At 41.1% G+C, this 20,131-nt stretch overlaps 1 protein-coding gene across 1 annotated transcript in view; it reads left to right on the forward strand.

Moving 5' to 3' along the window:
* The first annotated feature begins 9,114 nt into the window (after nt 1-9,114).
* The window catches only part of NOTCH2 (notch receptor 2), a 154,421-nt gene continuing 143,404 nt past the window's right edge, over nt 9,115-20,131 (forward strand). Inside the window, exon 1 of the mRNA XM_015249422.2 lies at nt 9,115-9,460. Within this exon, the coding sequence (XP_015104908.2) occupies nt 9,388-9,460 (73 nt within the window). The 5' untranslated portion in view covers nt 9,115-9,387. The remainder of the gene's footprint in view (nt 9,461-20,131) is intronic.

Here is a 20,131-nt window from a genome sequence, read left to right on the forward strand (position 1 = left end):
GCCAGCACTTGGAGTTTACCTAAGTCAGTCTGCAGTCTGTGTTCACCCTATCCACTCCTTCACTTACAAATACATCTATACCTCCAACCATTGTCTTCAGTAAATAGCCTTAAATTATAGCCATCAGTAGATAGGCAAGCATTCCAGACCATAAGAGTTCAATTAAGGAAGGCTCTTTTGAAGTAACTATATCTTGCAAAAGAAATCAATACAGGTGTGAACTGTCCACAGGGCTCTTGCCAGCAATGAGGTGTACTTTCCTGGACTCAGATGTAGATCTTACTGTGGGAAACATTCTCATGTTGCTAGCATCTGTTCTTTTCTTGCTTAGATTTTCAGTAAGTGTCATAAGAGGGACGGAGTCAATGGTTTGAAAGAAAAATGATTAGGCCAGTGGTCTGAGCAAGAGAACAGAGTAGTCATACTACACTTTTTTTTTTAACAGAAATTAGAATAATTAAAAACAAGTTGGTATCCGGATCAAGTACAACCATCACTCACCTGCTGAATTCCAAGTTCACATTCCATTCCACACTGGCGAATAATAATGATGTACTTTCAGCTTTGTTGGAAACCCTACCGGTATATTTACAAGGACATTATCTTCAGCAACAGATACCTACTCTGAGCCCAGCAATTACCACCTCTGTCTCTGCACACATTAGCACACACACACACACCACTGATTTGTACTTTCCTATAAAATTACTCTTTCCCTTTTTAATTAGAATGTTTTCAGAAGTAAACCCTGTCGTTAAGACCATGTACGCTTCCATCATAAATACCTGTTGCCAGCCATTAATTATCTCCTGATGAATTACTTTAGAAGTTTTTTTTTTAATGCTTACTTTTAAAAGTTGGGATTTCTTTTCCTTGTTTTTGATGCCCCCATCCTTATACTTCATTAACTATTCTGAATTCCACCTAAGTGGACTTACATGTGATCTGCACTCAGATAGTATCAAGATTTTTTCCAAACTTTAAGGTGGAAACTTTCTGTTGCCTGGACCTCACTGCTCAAGAATTTCTTGGCTAACTTGTGAGGGAAGAATATAAGAATGTTGGGTAGGAACAATTGAGTAGTTTCTGAGAACAAACACCTTAACATTTCACAAATATCCAGAGTTGCATAACCACTTTAGTGACCGAAACACTGCGACTCATCCAATAATATTGTGGGTTGTTAATTACACACTTGTGGATTTATGCTGTTCTTGGATTGGGGTGATGTCCTGGTTCTTACAGGTCATTTCTTTTTTACATCATTATATATAAAAAGTATATACCCAGTTAGGAATGGAAGTGTAATACCTCCCAACCTAAAATACTTAAAAGAAAAATTTAAGTCAGGCAGTACTAACGTGAGCATTCCTATGCTAATTTTCCTGCTTATCTCATGCATTGCAGAGAACTTTGAATTCCTAGTTAAGTTTTATAGGAGCCATTGTCATATAGTACATGTACATGAGGAAGATTTAATTATACAAGGAGAATCTTAAATTCTCCTCTGCTTGACATCAATTAAATTGAGATAATCACATTCCTAAAAGGGCAAAAATATATCGAGAAGCTCACATTACGATTTCTTATATTACTCATCTGGGTCTACACTCAGTTAAAGGGTCTGACTGGCTCCTGATTCTCAGCACTAGTTTGACTCTTGAGATTAATGCCTGCCTTCTGGAACTTGTCCCCTGTTTGGCTGAACTTGTGGACCTCTCTGATGTGAGTCTTTATTGGACACTTACTCCATGCAAGACATAGAACCAACTGCTGTGGGATTACAAATATGAGTAAGAAATGGTTCTTGTGTTCACACTGTATACAGTCTAGTTGTATAGGCCACCTCAGGTCATTTATACGTTGCTGGCTGGAGACAGGATGAAATGAAATTGGCCTTAGAATTAATCACAGTGCCCTCTACTTTCCCAGAGGCCTGTGCTTTATCACTGTTGTCGTTATGTTGTTTGTATGCTGGCCTCCCTCACTGCCCTGTGATCTCTAGAGAACAGGGGCCGGGTCTGATTGCTGTCTGTACTGCCGCAGAGTCAAGGACGTGCTTTGCTGAGGGTAGGCTCTCAAAAGATGCTTTTAAATAAAAGCACACATTCGCATTCGCTTGCTTAGGTTTCCTAGTTACAGTGGGTCAGCTTGCTCTGTATCAAAATGGAAGTGATAAGAAGCTGTGCCCAGACCTCTGCCCAGAGGTCCCCACACGAAATATCACTTTGGATGGGCTTCACAGTGTTGCAGGAAGGGACAGTGGGATGAAACTGAGTAAGAAATCAGAAACAGTGGGGTTTTGTCTCAGCTCTGTCACCAATTACTTGCTTAACCCTAGGCAAGACACTTATCCTCTATCTCAGTTTCTTCATCTGTGAAATGGGGATAATAATGACTGGCTTGGCTATTTCCCACGATTGCTTTGAGGATTAAATGAGATAATATACTTAAAAGTGTTTTGGAAAACCTACAGCACTGCACAAATGCAAGGCATTATTTTGCAAAGAAGTCTTCCCTTTAATTCCTGCTTCCACAAGCACTTCATTACACACCCCTGGGTTCCTGGGTTATGTGGTGAGATGTGTGGAGTAGCTTGATTTGCCAAGCTATGAAATAGCCTAACATATCACCCTATACTTGAATCTCTTCTTCAACATATATAGTGTTTAGCTGATTTAGCATTGGATTTTCCAAAAGACCTAGACTTTGCATTAATCTTGCACCTCTCTCTCAATTCGTATAGCTATATATACTCCTCAGTCAATATTTATTTCAAACATATATTTTTGAGCAGTATGTGTGATAACTACTGTGCTACGAACTGGGGCAAAATAGACAAATAACATAGGATTCTCATTGAGAATTTTTTTCAGCTTATTGGATCTGAAAGAACAGACACAATAACAAATAAGTGCCTAATTCTGCATTTGTTTTGAAAGGCGATTTTACACGTGCGTTATAATTAGTAAAGACTAATGTATATTTTTAGTTTTGACAAAACCCAAACTAATTGTGACTCTTATTCATGTTTATCTACTGCGAATTGTCCATAGATTTTAATTTAGTTTTGGAGACTGAGATTTTTTTTCCCAATGAACGTCTGTGGGATTTCATTTTTCTTTGTATCAGTCAAGCTATGGAAGTTTAAGGAATAGCAATAGCCATGTTGAGTTGTAGGATCACCTGAATGCTTTCCTGCCAATTTCTCCTATACAGTAGGATTTGCTTTCAGTCGAGCACTGTCCTTATGGAAGACCAGTCCCCAATCTAGTTGAGTAATTAAACTGTTGAGTACATTTGGTTGACATCACCAGGTAGATCCTGGTATTTTACGTCCTCAGATGCTACTCAAGTTTTGAGACACCACCACAAGACCCCTGGCTTCTCATAGGGATCAGGGAAACAGTCACCTAAGCGCACACAGTGGAATTTAGGCTTAGCTTTGAGGACAGACCTCAATAGTGGAAAGCATTTTTCAGAGCAATTCCATCCTGCTAGTCAGTCAGGTTCCTCCTAGCTCTCCTTAAAGCAGTCAACAGCTGTGGCTGCTACTCTTGAACACAGTTTCCCCACTTCTAGCTACATGGATCTTTTGCCTGCTTGTCTATTCCATCAAACCTCCTTTTCCTGCGTGTCCTCTATCCGGGAATAGCTCATCATGCTTCAAGATACTGAGGTCATTGCTGATTCTTGGTCTACCTTTCCTCTCACACCTAAGCAGTTCCCAGTTTTAGGAGCAAATGCCCATCTTTTCTGCATTCCCACAGCCCCTGCCTAAGGGACAATTTTGGGGGGACAATCTCTAGTCTCTATTGTTCACCCGCCTCTATACTCACTTCCTCTGCCTGAGACAGCTTAGACCTCTAACCAGGAGAACTCTCCTCTTCTTTACCTCATTAATCATCTGGTCCTCCAATTCTTAGTCCAGCTGTTGACACACAGTCCCTCAACTGTGAACCCACAACATTCTACTTGTTACACTGGATAAAACTGTTGGTTACTTGTCTCTCTGTATCTCTCAGCTCTTAATACAGGATTTGGCATCTAACATAGACGCCAAAATCCTCACCAAAATTTTAGCAAATAGAATCCAACAACACATAAAAAAGATTATACATCATGACCAAGTGGGGTTCATCCTAGGGACACAAGGCTGGTTCAACATACGCAAATCAATCAATGTAATACATCACATCAACAAGAGAAAGGACAAAAACCACATGATCATCTCAATTGATGCAGAAAAAGCATTTGATAAAATTCAACATCCATTTATGATAAAAACTCTCGCCAAAGTGGGTATAGAGGGAACATATCTCAACATAATAAAAGCTATATATGACAAACCTACAGCCAGCATAGTTCTCAACGGTGAAAAACTCAAAAGCTTCCCACTAAAATCTGGGACAAGACAAGGATGCCCACTATCACCACTCCTATTCAACATAGTCCTGGAAGTCCTAGCCACAGCAGTCAGGCAAGAGAAAGAAATAAAAGGGATCCAAATTGGAAAAGAAGAGGTAAAAGTGTCATTATATGCTGATGACATGTTACTATATATAGAAAACCCTAAAAGGTCCACACAAAAGCTACTAGAGCTGATTGAAGAATTCAGCAAGGTAGCAGGTTACAAAATTAATGTTCAAAAATCAGTTGCATTTCTTTACACTAACGATAAATCAACAGAAAAAGAAAGTAAAGAAACAATCCCCTTTAAAATAGCACCCAAAGTAATAAAATATCTGGGAATAAATCTAACCAAGGAGGTGAAAGAATTATACACAGAAAACTATAAACCATTGATGAAGGAAATTAAAGAAGACTTTAAAAAATGGAAAGAGATTCCATGCTCTTGGATTGGAAGAATCAATATTGTTAAAATGGTCACACTGCCCTAGGCAATCTACAGATTTAATGCAATCCCTATCCAATTACCCAGGACATATTTCACAGAACTAGAACAAATCATAATAAAATTTATATGGAACCATCAAAGACCTAGAATTGCTAAAGCATTACTGAAGAGAAAGAAAGAGGCTGGAGGAATAACTCTCCCAGACTTCAGACAATACTATAGAGCTACAGTCATCAAGACAGCATGGTATTGGTACCAAAACAGACATATGGACCAATGGAACAGAATAGAGAGCCCAGAAATGAACCCACAAACCTTTGGTCAACTCATCTTCGACAAAGGAGGCAAGAATATACAATGGAATAAAGAGTCTCTTCAGCAAATGGTGTTGGGAAAACTGGACAGCAGCATGTAAAACAATGAAGGTAGAACACACCCTTACACCATATACAAAAATCAACTCAAAATGGATTAAAGACTTAAACATAAGACAAGATACAATAAACCTCCTAGAGGAAAACATAGGCAAAACATTATCTGACATACATTTCAAAAATTTTCTCCTAGAAGAAATAAAAGCAAGAATAAACAAATGGGACCTAATGAAACTTACAAGCTTATGCACAGCAAAGGAAACCAGAAATAAAACAAGAAGAAAACCTACGGAATGGGAGAAAATTTTTGCAAGTGAAACCGACAAAGGCTTGATCTCCAAAATATATAAGTAGCTCATACGACTCAATAAGAAAAAAATAAACAACCCAATCCAAAAATGGGCAGAAGACCTAAACAAGCAATTCTCCAAGGAAGACATACAAATGATCAAAAAGCACATGAAAAAATGCTCAATATCACTAATTATCAGAGAAATGCAAATCAAAACTACAATGAGGTATCACCTTACACCAGTCAGAATGGCCATCATTCAAAAATCCAAAAATGACAAATGCTGGAGAGGCTGTGGAGAAAGGGGAACCCTCCTACACTGCTGGTGGGAATGCAGTTTGGTGCAGCCACTATGGAAAACAGTGTGGAGATTCCTCAAAAGACTAGGAATAGACTTACCATATGACCCAGGAATCCCACTCCTGGGCTTGTATCCAGAAGGAAATCTACTTCAGGATGACACCTGCACCCCAATGTTCATAGCAGCACTATTTACAATAGCCAAAACATGGAAACAGCCTAAATGTCCATCAATAGGTGACTGGATAAAGAAGAAGTGGTATATTTATACAATGGAATACTACTCAGCCATAAAAACCGACAACATAATGCCATTTGCAGCAACATGGATGCTCCTGGAGAATGTCATTCTAAGTGAAGTAAGCCAGAAAGAGAAAGAAAAATACCCTATGAGATCGCTCATATGTGGAATCTAAAGACTCATGGACAGAGAATACAGACTTGTGGTTACCAGGTGGGTAGAGGGTGGGAAGGGATAGACTGGGATTTCAAAACTGTAGAATAGATAAACAAGATTACACTGTATAGCACAAGGAAATATACACAAAATGTTATGATAAATCACAGAGAAAAAAATGTGACAATGAGTGTGTATATGTCCATGAATGACTGAAAAATTGTGCTGAACACTGGAATTTGACACAACATTGTAAAATGATTATAAATCAATAAAAAATGTTAAAAAAATACAGGATCTGGTATGTGGTAAATATTCACCAAAATGCCACTTAATGGGTTGAACTTACTTGCTCTCATCTCCCAGTCTTCACTGATTCCAGTTTCTTCCCTTGATTTTCAGTTCCCTTTTTGTACCCAATTTATATCCATAGCTTCCTTCAAAACATGTCTTTTCAAACACCTCTTCAGTCATAGCCTTTCCCTACTTTCATTCATAACATTTACTCTGTATTCCTCTAGGAATGTATGCAATAAGTTCAACATAGTAACAAAACCAACAAAAGTTATATGTGACCATAATAAATGCTTTCCTAGAAATAGTCACCTTGAGAAAATTGCACACCTATTTTAATAATGTTGTCATAGACTCAGTTGTTTCAGGAGCTGCTCTTTGGGGATGACTAACTTTACATTCTTCTGGATATTTTTTCATGGTGACAAATCTAATCTTTGTAGGTGATTTAAAAATTTTGTATACGGTCAAGTCACTATGAACTAACTATATTTAGTGAGTAAGAAGAATGATCAAGCTGGTTACTCCATAGGTCAACAACTAAAAAGTAATGTTATCATCTTTCTCTGAACATATTTGCACAAGGGAAATTCCAAAACTATTTTGACTGATTATGTTATTTTCGAAAAGAGTTTCCAGCACCCTAAGGTGACCACTTTCAATAGTAGTACATGCTTATCTATTATAAAGTGCTTATTAAAATTCAGCTTGGAACGTCATAGGCCTATGATCATACTGACTTGCACTTGTTTAATGTTGTTTTATTTATATTCTAGTAACATCTCTTAGGTGATAGAGATTGGGAATGAGTAAGGTTATGGTCCTTGCCCATAGAGACCTCCTAATCTGATTGAGAAGCTAGAAATACAAACAGTCCTGTTTGAAAAATAGGTAACAGTGTAAGATAAAGAAGCAGTACAGCGGAGGGACTGTGAGGGGTAGAAATTCATTACAATGTCGACAGAGCCTTCTTAGGACTGAAGGATGAATGGTTAGAAGTTCACCAAGAGGAGGAGGGAAGGGGACTACAAGAATCATTCCCCCAAAAAAAGAAGAAAAAAAAAGTCATTCCAAACCAAGGGAGCAGAAGGTACAGAGACTGAAACAAGAAGATATGTTCAGGGGAATCTCAAGTCATTCAACATTGCTCTTGTGTAAAGTTCACAGTGGGGGCAGAGAAGATGAGATGTGGAGCCCAATGAAGTGAAGGCCATTTTTAGAAGTTTGGACTCTATCAGGCTCTGTGGGTAGGATTTCCCTTCCCAACAGGATCATAAACTCCCACATCCAATTAGTCACACAGGTTTGCCCCCCTGCCCCCATTCTTTTCTTCAAGATTGTCTGAGATCCATTCTTTCCTTTCCATTCTGACATTTACCTCATTACTTCAGGCCTTCATCACCCCATGCCTGGACTGTTTCACAGACTCCTGACTGGTCCTTGGACTCTAGTTCACCTTTTGCTCCTGACAATCAATTTTTCACGGGATTATCGGAGCAACTTTCCTTTCCATCAAGTCTCACTCTTGTTCAAAAACTTTCAATGGTTTTTTTTTTAATGATCTGAGATATAACTGTACCCCTCATCCCCTCCCTGCTTGTCGTTCAAGGTCCTGCATAATCTGGTCCCAAACTCCTTTCCCTCCTTGACTCCCGTCATTGCTAATAGTGCCAGACCTCATCTACAGTTTCCCTTATCTTATTTGCTTTTATGATGTCTCTCCCCTGGAATGCCATGCTCACACAAACTTTTTGTTTATTTCAGCTCTTTTCTTATAAATAGCAAGCCCACTTGTACCCATTCCTGATCACATCCCCGACTCTCCCGCCCTAGAAGTAACCATTATTCTGGTTATATTCTTTTACTATATACTGTGTGATATGCATCCATTACTAACCTTTCAAGATTCTACTCTGATCCCAGCTCCTGCCTGAAAGCCTTCTCTGAATCCCGCAGCCCGCAGCAACAAAGTCTCGGTTCTCAAAACTAGCTTGTGCATCATGTGTCTTTAGCATCACTTCAGTGTGCTGGGCACGCTGCTACGCGAAGTAAGGCGCTTAAGAAACATTTGCTAGATTGATTGACTGACTGACTGACTGACTGACTGACTGACTGACTGACTGACTGAAGGGTTTTGCACAACCCAGCTGATGGCTCTGTTCATTTTAAACGGACTTTGGAGCCTTGGCCCCATTACCTTCTTTGACAGCACTGGTCCTTCTCTAAGGGACTCGTCTGGCTAGCCCGGGGGTGTGTGGGTGTGTGGGTGTATGGGGGCGATACCTATCTCACTGGATGAGGTCCATCTGTCCCTTCAAGTTCAGGATCTTGGCGGCCCTAGCGTTTGAAGTTCAGAGTCTTAACACCCACCCCCTGGGGCAGAGGCCAGGCCCAGCGAGGCTCCAGCGTCGATTGAGTTAAGGCGCGTCGGGACCCGAAGCGGGTTGGAGAGGCAGGAGGGGGTGTCTAAGGGCTCGTAGTAGATCCCTCCGCGCGCAGCTCGGGCCGGCGCTTCTTCCTGCGGGAAACCCCTGGGTGCCGAAGGCGGCGGGGCCTGGCCTCGGCGACAGCGGGGCGGGGTTTGCGGTGGGAGGAGGCGGCCGAGGCGGAAGGACACACGAGGCTGCTTCGCCTGCACACCCGAGAAAGTTTCAGCCAAACTTCGGGCGGCGGCTGAGGCGGCGGCCCAGGATTGGCAGACTTGGGGTGCAGGGAGTGGAGGCACTGAAGCCTGAGCTTCGGGGCGTAGCGCGAGGCTGTGAGCGGCAGAAGCAGGAGGAGAAAAGGAGAAAGTGGGGGCTCCTCTGTCGGGACCCCCTCCCCATGTGGATCTGCCCAGGCGGCGGCGGCGGCGGAGGAGGCGACCGAGAAGATGCCCGCCCTGCGCTCTGCTCCGCTGTGGGCGCTGTTGGCGCTCTGGCTCTGCCGCGCGGCCCCCGCGCGTGGTGAGTATCCGGCGGAGGGGTGCTGTCTCCTGCGCCCCGGTCCGCGCCCCTCCGGCCCGGCCCGGCCAGCCGGCCACCTGGAGCGACAGTTCCCACCCTTCTGTCCTCCACTCTGCGAGAAGGCCGGGCTCGGCCGCCGGCGCGGGGCAAGGCCACTTGGTTCCCAAAGTTTGGACATCATTGGACCCCCTCCCTAGGCGCGCCCCCTCCGCCGCGCTCCCCACCGCCTATTGCGCCCCAGGGCCGGTGGCCCCACACACGCCTCCTCGGCCGGAGGGAGGCCGGGCAGCAAGTCTCAGAAACTCCCTTTCTGGGGCACTTGAGTTCGGGGAGTTGGGCAGTTTTTGCCCGCTTGGTTCCGCGTTTTCTGGGGTCGAGGGAGAACCAAGGGCGGGCTGCCGGAGAGGAACCGTGGCCGGCCGCAAAGCGCAGATGGGCTGAGCGAAGGAATGCCAGATTCTGGCGTGGAGGGAGCGGGGGCAGGGCCTCCAAGCCCAACGACTTGCACCTTCACGGCCAGACTGAGCTTTGCTAGAGGGAGGCCCACAAGTCTGAGTGGGTGGGTTTGGTTTGGATGGGACTGGGTTTTGCTGCGCGCCCAAGTTCTGACACTCTGAATCCACGGTCCCTTTGAATCCGATGTAAAGTTTTCAGTCTTTGAAAGGTGGAGGCAGGAGCAGTAGGAAAACTGGTGTGGCTGCATGCTGAGCCACATGATTTAAAAATCTCAACTGCTGTTATTCTTTCTGAGGCGCGGAGCTCGGGCACTGTTTCAGAGTCTGTGTCCAGCCCCAGGAATGTGGTGTGACGATCATCAACTCCTCCAACCTGGCAGCAGCTTTTGCTGTTCTTTTGGCACAGATGGGGGTGGGGCATGGGCGGGTGAGGAAAAGTGGATACGTTAATTCAAAGTGGTGCCTTAGAAAGCTTCTTTATGGTTGGATATTTGCAACAGGGTTGGATCCAGGAAAGGAAATCAGATCATACCCATCCCACCCACACCCTTAGATTCCAAATTTCTTCAGACTGTTTAGTGGAAAGAGCTTGGGCTTTGGAGCCCCTGCTCTTTAATCCTGGGTTCAAATCCAGCTCTGTTGTATGAACTAACCAATAAAATGGGAATGAAATTACCCAGCTAATAGGATTAATTAAGAGAATGTATATTAAATCCATGGCAGTCAAAAGGTATTCAGAAAGTTCTTTCAGGGCAGAGCTGTGTTTTATTTTTTTCTGAACTATCTGCTTCCAGTGGGATGGGGTCCTGTGCATGTTTGTTGAACTGAAAAGGGTCTCTTCTTTTTCTAGCCTGATATGAAGGAAGATTTTACCTTTCCCAAACAAAACAAACTAGTACATTAGTTATGTCTCTTGGCAAAGAGAACTTCAGGAAGATGATGAGCTTCAGAAAGATTTGCTCTTTGTTCATTGTTAACCGGCAGTCGACATGCCAGTCACAGATGCTTAAAAGAGATCAGGTTATTTATCACAGTGCTGGGTTGTTCAGCACCAACCAGATCCTTCTTGGAAAGTTCACGTTCCTTGGGTCCCTAACAGTTTCAGAAGTGGATCAGGATGCTGTGTGGTGGTGACCCAAAACTGTTGTTTTAGAAACATTTAACAAAACACATATTTCATAGTATTTTTGCCTTTACTTTTTCTTCGAGTGAAAGCTTTAGTGTAAGTGTAAACTTAGGATAGAGAGGAGTATAAACAATGAGCTAGTTTGAGGGTTATAATCCTTGGTCTGTCATTAGCTTGTTTTAGTAAATAATTTAATCTTCATGATCTGTAGGCTTCTCACCTATGAAGCAGAACCAAAGGAATCACTTACTTCAGATAATTGGAGAGAATAATGATAAATGTTTGCATGGTGATTGGCAAAATTTAGTGTTCAATGATGAGACAAATGTCAGACACAGAATTGCTCTGACGCACAGAGCTCCTCTCATTCTGGGACCTGTACTTCTGCACTGATGGGATATTGCCATTACTAGCTAGCTTTTAGGTAGACAAGCCCAAGTACTACTAGCTAGCTTTTAGGTAGACAAGCCCAAGTACTACTAGCTAGCTTTTAGGTGGACAGGTGTTACAGTGTTAGCTCAAAGGACAAGATTTAGATACTCTGATTTTTAGACAGGTGTTCCTCAGTCGCTAAACTGTAACGAAATAGATTACAAAACCTGTTTCTTGGTACAAACCTTAAATCTTTTTAGTCTAGCAGTGAAAGTTCTTGAATCTTCTCAATCTAGTGTCATTGTGTTTTGCCAAGGTACCAATTATAACATGCCCTTCCAAACTTTTGAGTGTTCCTGTATTTGGCTAGTGGCCAATTGTTAATTTAAACATCACTTGGTTCCTAAGGCAAGGAACCATCAACACATCTGTCTGATTGTCTAAGCAGCCATCCAGGACCACCCCTTACTCCTTGTTTTCTTTTGCTTTGCGATGGGAAGTGACTCCCTGGTTTTGCTGCGGATTAGATGATTTCTCAGTTGAAGTCTTCTCTAGCCTTTAAAAAAATTATGGAATAATTGTTTTTTCTTTCAGATGGAGATAAAATTTACTCTAAAACTGTTTTCCTCTTCTTCTTGTCCTTTATCTACTATTATTATTTCTTTTTTGGGAGGGAGGATGAAGGAGAGTGATTATTTTAGTCTCACTTTTCTTTTTCCTGATGTTTTCATTTTAAAAAATATTTACCCACATCTCCTTGGTGTCTGTCTGTGCCATTCTCATTCTGCTGCCTCTTCTATAGCTTCTTATGGTGTAGAGGAATGACTTTTGGTTCATCTGAACTATAGTTGCTGACTTCAGGATCTTTAGAAAATGTTTAAATTCAGTGGGATATGCTTGGATGCTTCAGACCAGCCTTACAATACATTTTTAAAATATCACACCCGCAGAAATTCTATTTTGCCCACAAAATTTGCATTGATCTAGTTCCCATTCTCTGATGCCATTCCTAGTGGTCTTCCTCTTTATCGTGTCCACTGTGATAGAACAAAGCTCCACATCTTGGCTGCATCAAAATCAGTTGGGGTGATTCTTGGACTCAACACCCAGGGATTCTGGTACAGTAGGTCTGAGAATCTATATTTTTTAAGATTTACAGGCTATTCTGATACAGTAACTTGGTTGGAACCCAATGATATTTCATTATTCTGCCTTCAGATTTGTATATGGGGGGGTCTTTCCTTTTTAATTTTAATCATTTCCAGAATGAACCCAAACTTAATCAGCCATTTCAGTATTTAACCCTTCTGACTCCCAAAGACTTTTAAAATTGCTAACAAATATAGAAGCTGTATAGTGCTATTTCTTCTTGTTCATCTGGGCACAGTGGGTCCACACTGTCTTTTTAGAAGGACTTCATATAGTTGCATGATATTATTATAAACTACCCCTCCCCCTACATTTTCTTCTCTTTTGTCTCCTTTTTTCAAGCTTCATTCGTATATATCATTTTTGGACTCTTTGTCTATTTGTCTTTAATGATTTTAGAGTGAAAAATTCTAAGCTATGATTTGAATGAGAATATGATCAGAAATTTTACGTTATCCTTATACTGTGTACACACTCCTTATTTAAGTGCTTCCTTTTTTTGACATTTCTATCTGGATGCCACATTCATTTTCCTTCCATCCTTTTGTGATTCTCCTTCTCTTCTCTTCTTCCCTTTCTCTGCAAATGACTTGAAACCAAAAGGTTTCCTTTTCTTCTACTTTTCTCTCTTTATCAGTCTATCATATGTATTATATTTTAGAAGGATTACTGGACTAGGGGCCAGAAGACCAGAATTCTCCTCCAGGTCAGTTATTAATTAGTCTTGTGATCTTGTGGGAGCAGCACTGCTTTGGTCTTCTGTTTGCTCAGGCACTTTGTTGTCCATAGTCACTGAGCCAATTACAGAGTCGCGACTCGAATCTCTGTCTTCTGGTCCTCAGCCCAGTGCCTCGTCCACTCTCGGCACCACTTCCATCTCTTGTTCAAATGAGATTATGTACACAGAAACACTCAAAACATCCTCAAGTGCTTATTGTTAATGTGTGCTTCTTGAGGAAAAGAATTGTGTTTTTTCTTTTGTGTTTATTCTGATGTCCCCACCCCTACCCTTGTACCTAACATGGTGCCTTGGCATCTAATAGGCATTCAATAAATGTTTAATCAAACATTTACTTTTAGTCACTTTCTAATTCTGAACTACTACGATACTTCAAGACAGTTTTTTAAAATAATATTTGCGAGAGTTATTACTTACCTTACTTACATTTGGGGGAAAAACCAAATTTTTCCCTTCCCCAGATGTTTTATTTAAAGTTGCCGCTTTGAATTTCCCTCTCTCTCGCTGTGTGTGTGTGGTTTCTTCTCTCTCTCTCTCTCTTTTTGTGATCACTTCTGCAATTCATAAAGGTCACTTTGACTTTGGAATTTAACCTCAAAGGCGCTGGCATCCACCCCCTGCCTCTTACTTGAGTTGCTTCTGCTGCTTCCTGTATCACTGTTATTACTGCAGCAGCAATTTCTATCATTTTGTTCTGAGTTGCCATATGTTATTATAACTTGGACATTTTGGGAACTCTTGGAGTAGTATTTTTTAAATTAGAATTAACTAAACTTGTATTTGTTTAGATGATTTTTTTTGAGATTTTTCTCATCATGAGCTGAATATTGCACACTTGTGCTAGACTAAGGATGAGTATTTTTTTTCCCCACCAAGACAGTTCCCTTGGAAACAGCTACCACCCACAAAAACTCCAAAAGTGAGACGTGATAGATACATTTTGGGGAGAACCATGGGGTGTGAGCGATCTTTGAAATGAAAGTTGCTTCTTGAGGGCAGGGACCGTGTCACACACATCCCTTCTCTGGCCTGTGCCAAACATGCAGAGTCGGCTGGGCAGTGTGACTCGTGCTCTGTCCTCCTCAGCTTTGGTACGTTTTGAAAGAGAGGTGACAGTGAGTCAGAGGTGTGTCTTATGCTCGCTTCTCCTTTGAAGAGAAAAGATCAGTTGGAGGCTGACCCCATCTACAGACTTCTACCTCTTTTTATGAATTGATGTGTAGCTGAAATTTTCCTCTTTGTTGGCTTGCGTGTTTGCAGGAACTTTAAAATTCGTCTAGTCCTTCATTTGGTCCCATGCTGATTCTGATCCTCATACAACATCCTACTTAGGAGGTAACGTGCCTTTTTTTGTCCCGGAACACCTCTTGTGATGGACAGCTCCCTGCCTCCAGAGGCAGTGAGTCCAGCTTTGGACAGCTGTATTTCTTAGAAAGATCTTACATTTAGCTGTAATCTGCCTCCGTATGATTTGCACCTATTGACATCTTCTCAGGAATCTGTCTCAAAGATTCCTGATCCTTTTGTGGGTGACAGGGATCCAGAGGTACCCTTTACTGAACTGACACCCACCTCTCCATAAAAGGAGTCAAACCCTGTGAGGAGCATGAAGATGATCCCGTCTGGGGTGATTGCTTGGGTTAATCACCTTAACACTGTGTTTTATACCTCCCTGCCCAGATGGGCTCTGGTAGGAGGGGATCATCTGTCCAGCAGTGTTTCTCTAACCTCTCATAATAAGAATGCCTGGGGTCTTCTCCTGGAGATCCTGTTTCAGTGAGTCTGGAATGGTATCTGGGAATTTGTATACTTTAGAAAGAGCCAGGTAATTTTTACACTAGGATAGTTTTGGGATCACTGCAGAGTGAATCTCGGGGAAGCCAAGGGCTTTTTGTTTTGTTTTGTTTGTTTATTCTCTGATAGTGGTAGAGATGGGTTGCTTTGATTGGGTCTGATGATCATTTTTTTCCTCCTTGAAAGTGCCAACTTCATGCTGAATGCCTAGCTTACTGGGGAGAAAAAAGCTACTTTGGTACCCCCATAAGGTCAGTAAAGTTGTTTTGTCTTAAGCTTTTTTTTTTTTTTTGGCATTCTATCCAAAGTGGGACTGCTGTATATGTGTGTCATGTATGCCTTTGGTGGAAGCCTCCTTATCCTTCCATCAGGATATTACCTGAGATGCCAGAATACATAGAAGTTCCACAGTCTTTTTAAAGTCCCTTATGGAATTCTGTCCTCAGCCCTTGTGAATGATGCTGTCTTTGAGGTTGTCTGTTTTGTTAACCCATGAACACATATCTGGTGTTAGGGGTTTCCCTCAGATATATTAGTGCAAAAAAGATAAAGGTCACTCATTTCAGGGAGTCCTGCTTTTGGGGTGTCTGGGCTGCTGCAGAGAATGAAACAAGTAAGAGAATAAAGGAGGAATCAAGGCCCTCTTGAGCAGAACTGAGCAGTCTGCAAGAAGGGGCCCAGGAGTGCTCCTCTGACTAAGACACTTGATCTTGCCGTTCCTCATAGGAAGAAGGAAGTGGCTTCGGATCTGAAAGGATATGCTCATGGCCTCTGGGTGGGACGTACTGCAGTGCTCACTGGCCGTGGCAGGATGCTTGCAGTAGGTCTGTTCTTTCTCTCCTTCTCTCCTTTTTGAGGGGAATACCAGCTATGTGGCAGGAAATACATTGTGATCTTAAAAAGAACAGTAAAATCAAGAAGAGTGGATGATAAAAGTCATAGCTAGCAGTGAGCAAAGCAAAGCAATTATTGCATTAATTTATTTATATATGTAAATATGTAAATTTCTCTACAGTACTCTAGTAGGAGCCCTAGGTGTTGGCTCTAACGTTTACTATCTTTGTAGCTCTGCTGTCTTAGGTGTGTTAGGGAGGACCATGGTTTGTTGTCATCCATCATTTGTGTGTTTCCTTTCCCTTAGCATCATGTGGTAGAGAGTACAGGGTATTCCGTTCTTCTAGCTGTGTGAAAATCATTGACCGAGTGGAAGATAGGGTCTTGCCCCCAAGGAGCTGACATCATCGGGGAGACAGGACAGATGAGCGCATACAGTTAGGGATATGAAGTACAGTTAGTCAGTCACTTATCTGCACTCTCTGAGCGCAGTTTCCTGCAGTCAGGGTGACTAAGAGCTGTAGGGTCTGGGGGCGTAAACTCTGGGACCACCAGGGAATAGCGTCCCCCAGTTCACCCCTGCTGGGCTTATCTGCTGCTCTCCTTTTTCTCTGTTGGAATTCAGAAGTATCAAAACATGACTTGGGGAAAAGACAAAGACCCCTTTGTTTGGTAGGGGTGTAAATATAAAACTGGCACATGTTGTGGTGTCTATTATGTCTGTCTGTTAGTGGGTTTGTGGCAAGAGGGAGGTCTGTGTTCTCAGCCCTGGATGCCAAGCCTGATCTAGGACAAGTTAAGGTGGAAGTATCTCCTTTGGAAGATCTAGTCCTCAGTGGCAGGAGCTGAGGGAACGTCTTGTCACAGCCAGGCAATGACCGAGGTACAGTATGGACACACCCAGGGTTGCTGCCTCAGGTGGCATTGATTAATCATACTAACATCTCCCTCACCCTCTTGTGCTTGCCTTGGCAAAACCCTGTTCTACCAGCTCTTCAGAGTTTGGGCTTTACTAGATAATTGAACAGACTCTTGGGGAGTGGGGTCATTTTGCTGACTCTTTTCACTCTTGAACTTCAGGCCAGTAACCATGGTCAAGCTCTGGTGCCTTGGGTCTCCTGGCCAGGCAGTAAAGGGCCTGTGTCTCTCTTCCCATTGGACTGAAGCAGGAAGCAGGGAGCGGGGGGAGTAGCTCAGTGGTAGAGCATGTGCTTAGTATGCATGAGGTCCTGGGCTCAATCCTCAGTACCTCCATTAAAAAAAGAGAAAGAAAAGAAAAAACACCAAACAAGTGTTCATTGGACAGAAGCACCTTCCCCAGAGGCCTGCCTAGGGCAGCTTCTGGTCTTCAGGTCAGTTCCTTCTGCAGGATATTGGCAGTGACTCTGGTTCTTTGAATGCATCAGCTGAACATCATGCCAAGACGGATTCATCATCTTAAAAAGGCAGGTTGGATCTCTGGGCGTTGCAGAACCTGTTTCTGGGTTAAGAGTAGCTCTCCCACCCTCATATGTATTTTTTCATATGAGGAAAGAGTGTGTGTATTTTGTAAGGTAAGGAAAACATGATGATAATATTTTGATTGGAGTCAGATATTGTCTCCCTAATAATATGTTGTCTTTTAACAAATAGCATCCCTTTAAAATACAGTTTTGCTTGCTGACTAAAGTGCTGTACAAGAAGCTGTGGTTACATTCTAAGGTATACTACCTTGTTCAGAGGCAGGTGCATTTTTTAATTGTTGTTTGCTTCTTTTTCATCTCTTTTTACTCTCATCTCTCTTTTGGGAGGAGATTCTGGGAGGCTTTTAAGCCTCAAAGATTGAATAGCCTATTTTAGCTAGTCCCTAACAGGGCAGGGTTGCTATGTTGGCATGCTTATCCAACATTCAGATAATTGAGTACTATTAACTTGCTAATGTGTCCTGTTGAGTTTCTGAATATGAATAGTCAGAAAACTAGACAGTGCTAATTTATAACTTCTCTAAATGGTGACTGTGGTAAGCTGCAGAGAAACTTCTGTTTATTCTCTGCTTCTACATGCTTTTGTTTCTCCAGAAAGTGTTGAGACTCATTCAAGTTTAAGGACTTGTATATTTTGATTATTACTTTTTACTATGTTTTCTTCCCTGAAAACATGCCTTTATTTATTTGTTAGATCTTCTTTATTTGGAAACTTTAAGGACATTTACTTTATTACAGCATTTAAAGTACTTTCTAATCTTTATGAAGCTTATTAGAGAAAAAAAAGTCTGTAAATCATGCAAGCTTTGGGTATTATGTTACTATAAGCTGAAAGTAATAATATGTCATGGCTCCTGTGACATAAACTTTCTAAGAGATTTAAGGAAAATGGTTATAACTGAAAACAAACATTGCAACATTTTAAGGTAGGTTTACATAGCAACAAAATTATTCCTCATGTTTACATGTAATTAACTCACATTTATACTTTGTTGATTCTCTCTGACACCTTTACAAGATTTTGGGTGGGGGTTATTTAAAAAGTAATTACATTTAAAAATAGCTGAAGACCTTTAAAAGTCTAGAAAAGTGTAAGGAAAATCCACAGTTATATTTTGGTGTTTATTGTTTGGTCTTTTTATCTACTCTTAGTTTTAAAAATTGTAGGTTCATAATGTATGTATAATTTTCTGTTCTGCCTTTCTGTAGTGATTGCAAATATTTTTCGTATTTTCAAGCATTTTTCATAAATTGAATTTTAATGGTTATATAATATTCTTATTAATAGGTTTACTGTGTTTTGACCATTCTCCTTTGCTTTAGTTGCATATTTGGTTGGCTTCATCTTTTTTTATATATATAAATGATACTGATCTTCTTTATACAAAAATTTCCCTCTTTAGGATTTTTCCAGTAAGGTAGATTTCCAGAAGAGAAGTTACTATGACAAAGACAGTGATTTTTATGCTGGAGATTGTGTGGAGAAAAGGGAACCCCCCTACACTGTTGTTGGGAATGAAGTTTGGTGCAGCCATTGTGGAAAACAGTATGGAGATTCTTCAAAAGACTAAAAATAGACTTACCGTATGACCCAGCAATCCCACTCCTGGGCATATATCCAGAGGGAAGGGAACCTTAATTCGAAAAGACACCTGCACCCCAGTGTTCATAGCAGCACTACTTACGATAGCCAAGACACGGAAACAGCCTAAATGTCCATTGACAGATAACTGGATAAAGAAGTTGTGGTATAATTATACAATGGAATACTACTCAGCCATAAAAATGATAAAATAGTGCCATTTGAAGCAACATGGTTGGCCATGGAGAATGTCATTCTAGGTGGAGGAAGCCAGAAAAAGAAAGAAAAATACCATATGTTATCACTCATATGTGGAATCTAAAAAAAAAAAAAGACAAATGAACTTACATATAAAACAGAAATAGACATACAGATTTGTGGTTGCCAGGGAGGAGTGGGGTGGGAAGGAATAAACTGGGAGTTTGATATTTGCAGATACTGACTGGTATATATAAAATAGATGACCAAGTTTATACTGTATAGCACAGGGAAATATATTCAATATCTTGTAGTAGCTTACAGTGAAAAAGAATATGAAAATGAATATATGTATAATCATGTATGACTGAAACATTGTGCTGGACACCAGAAATTGACACAACATTGTAAACTGACTATACCTCAATTAAAAAAAAAAAGACAGTGATTTTTAAACATTGGGAAATAGGATTTCTTAAAACAGAAAAACATAAGAGAAAATTAAAATCTTCAATTATTCCACTACCTCCAGTCAAAGCTCACACTTAATATTTTGGTACATTTCAGACAGTTCTTTTCCTGTGTCTCTTACTGTAATTAGGATTTTTTGGGGGGGTGGCAGGTAATTAAGTTTATTTATTTATTTTTCGGAGAAGGTACTGGGGATTGAACCTAGGACCTTGTACATGCTAAACATGTGCTCTACCACTTGAGCTATATTTTCCCCCAGTATTTTAACATATTACAGTTTTATCACCTCCTTCTGCATCACTGAAAATATTGTGAACATTTTCCCACATAAAAATATTTTTTAAGAATGTGGTTTTTAAGGCTGCATACTGTTCTACCTGAAGATTCTGTCATACTTTATTTAAGCTGAAATCTAGTCTTAGTTTTCAGTTTTCATAATTATAAATAATGCTATGATGAACATTCTTATATGTAAATCTTGGTAGGAA

This window comes from Vicugna pacos, chromosome 9, assembly GCF_048564905.1.
Source record: "Vicugna pacos chromosome 9, VicPac4, whole genome shotgun sequence".
Taxonomy (NCBI): domain Eukaryota; kingdom Metazoa; phylum Chordata; class Mammalia; order Artiodactyla; family Camelidae; genus Vicugna; species Vicugna pacos.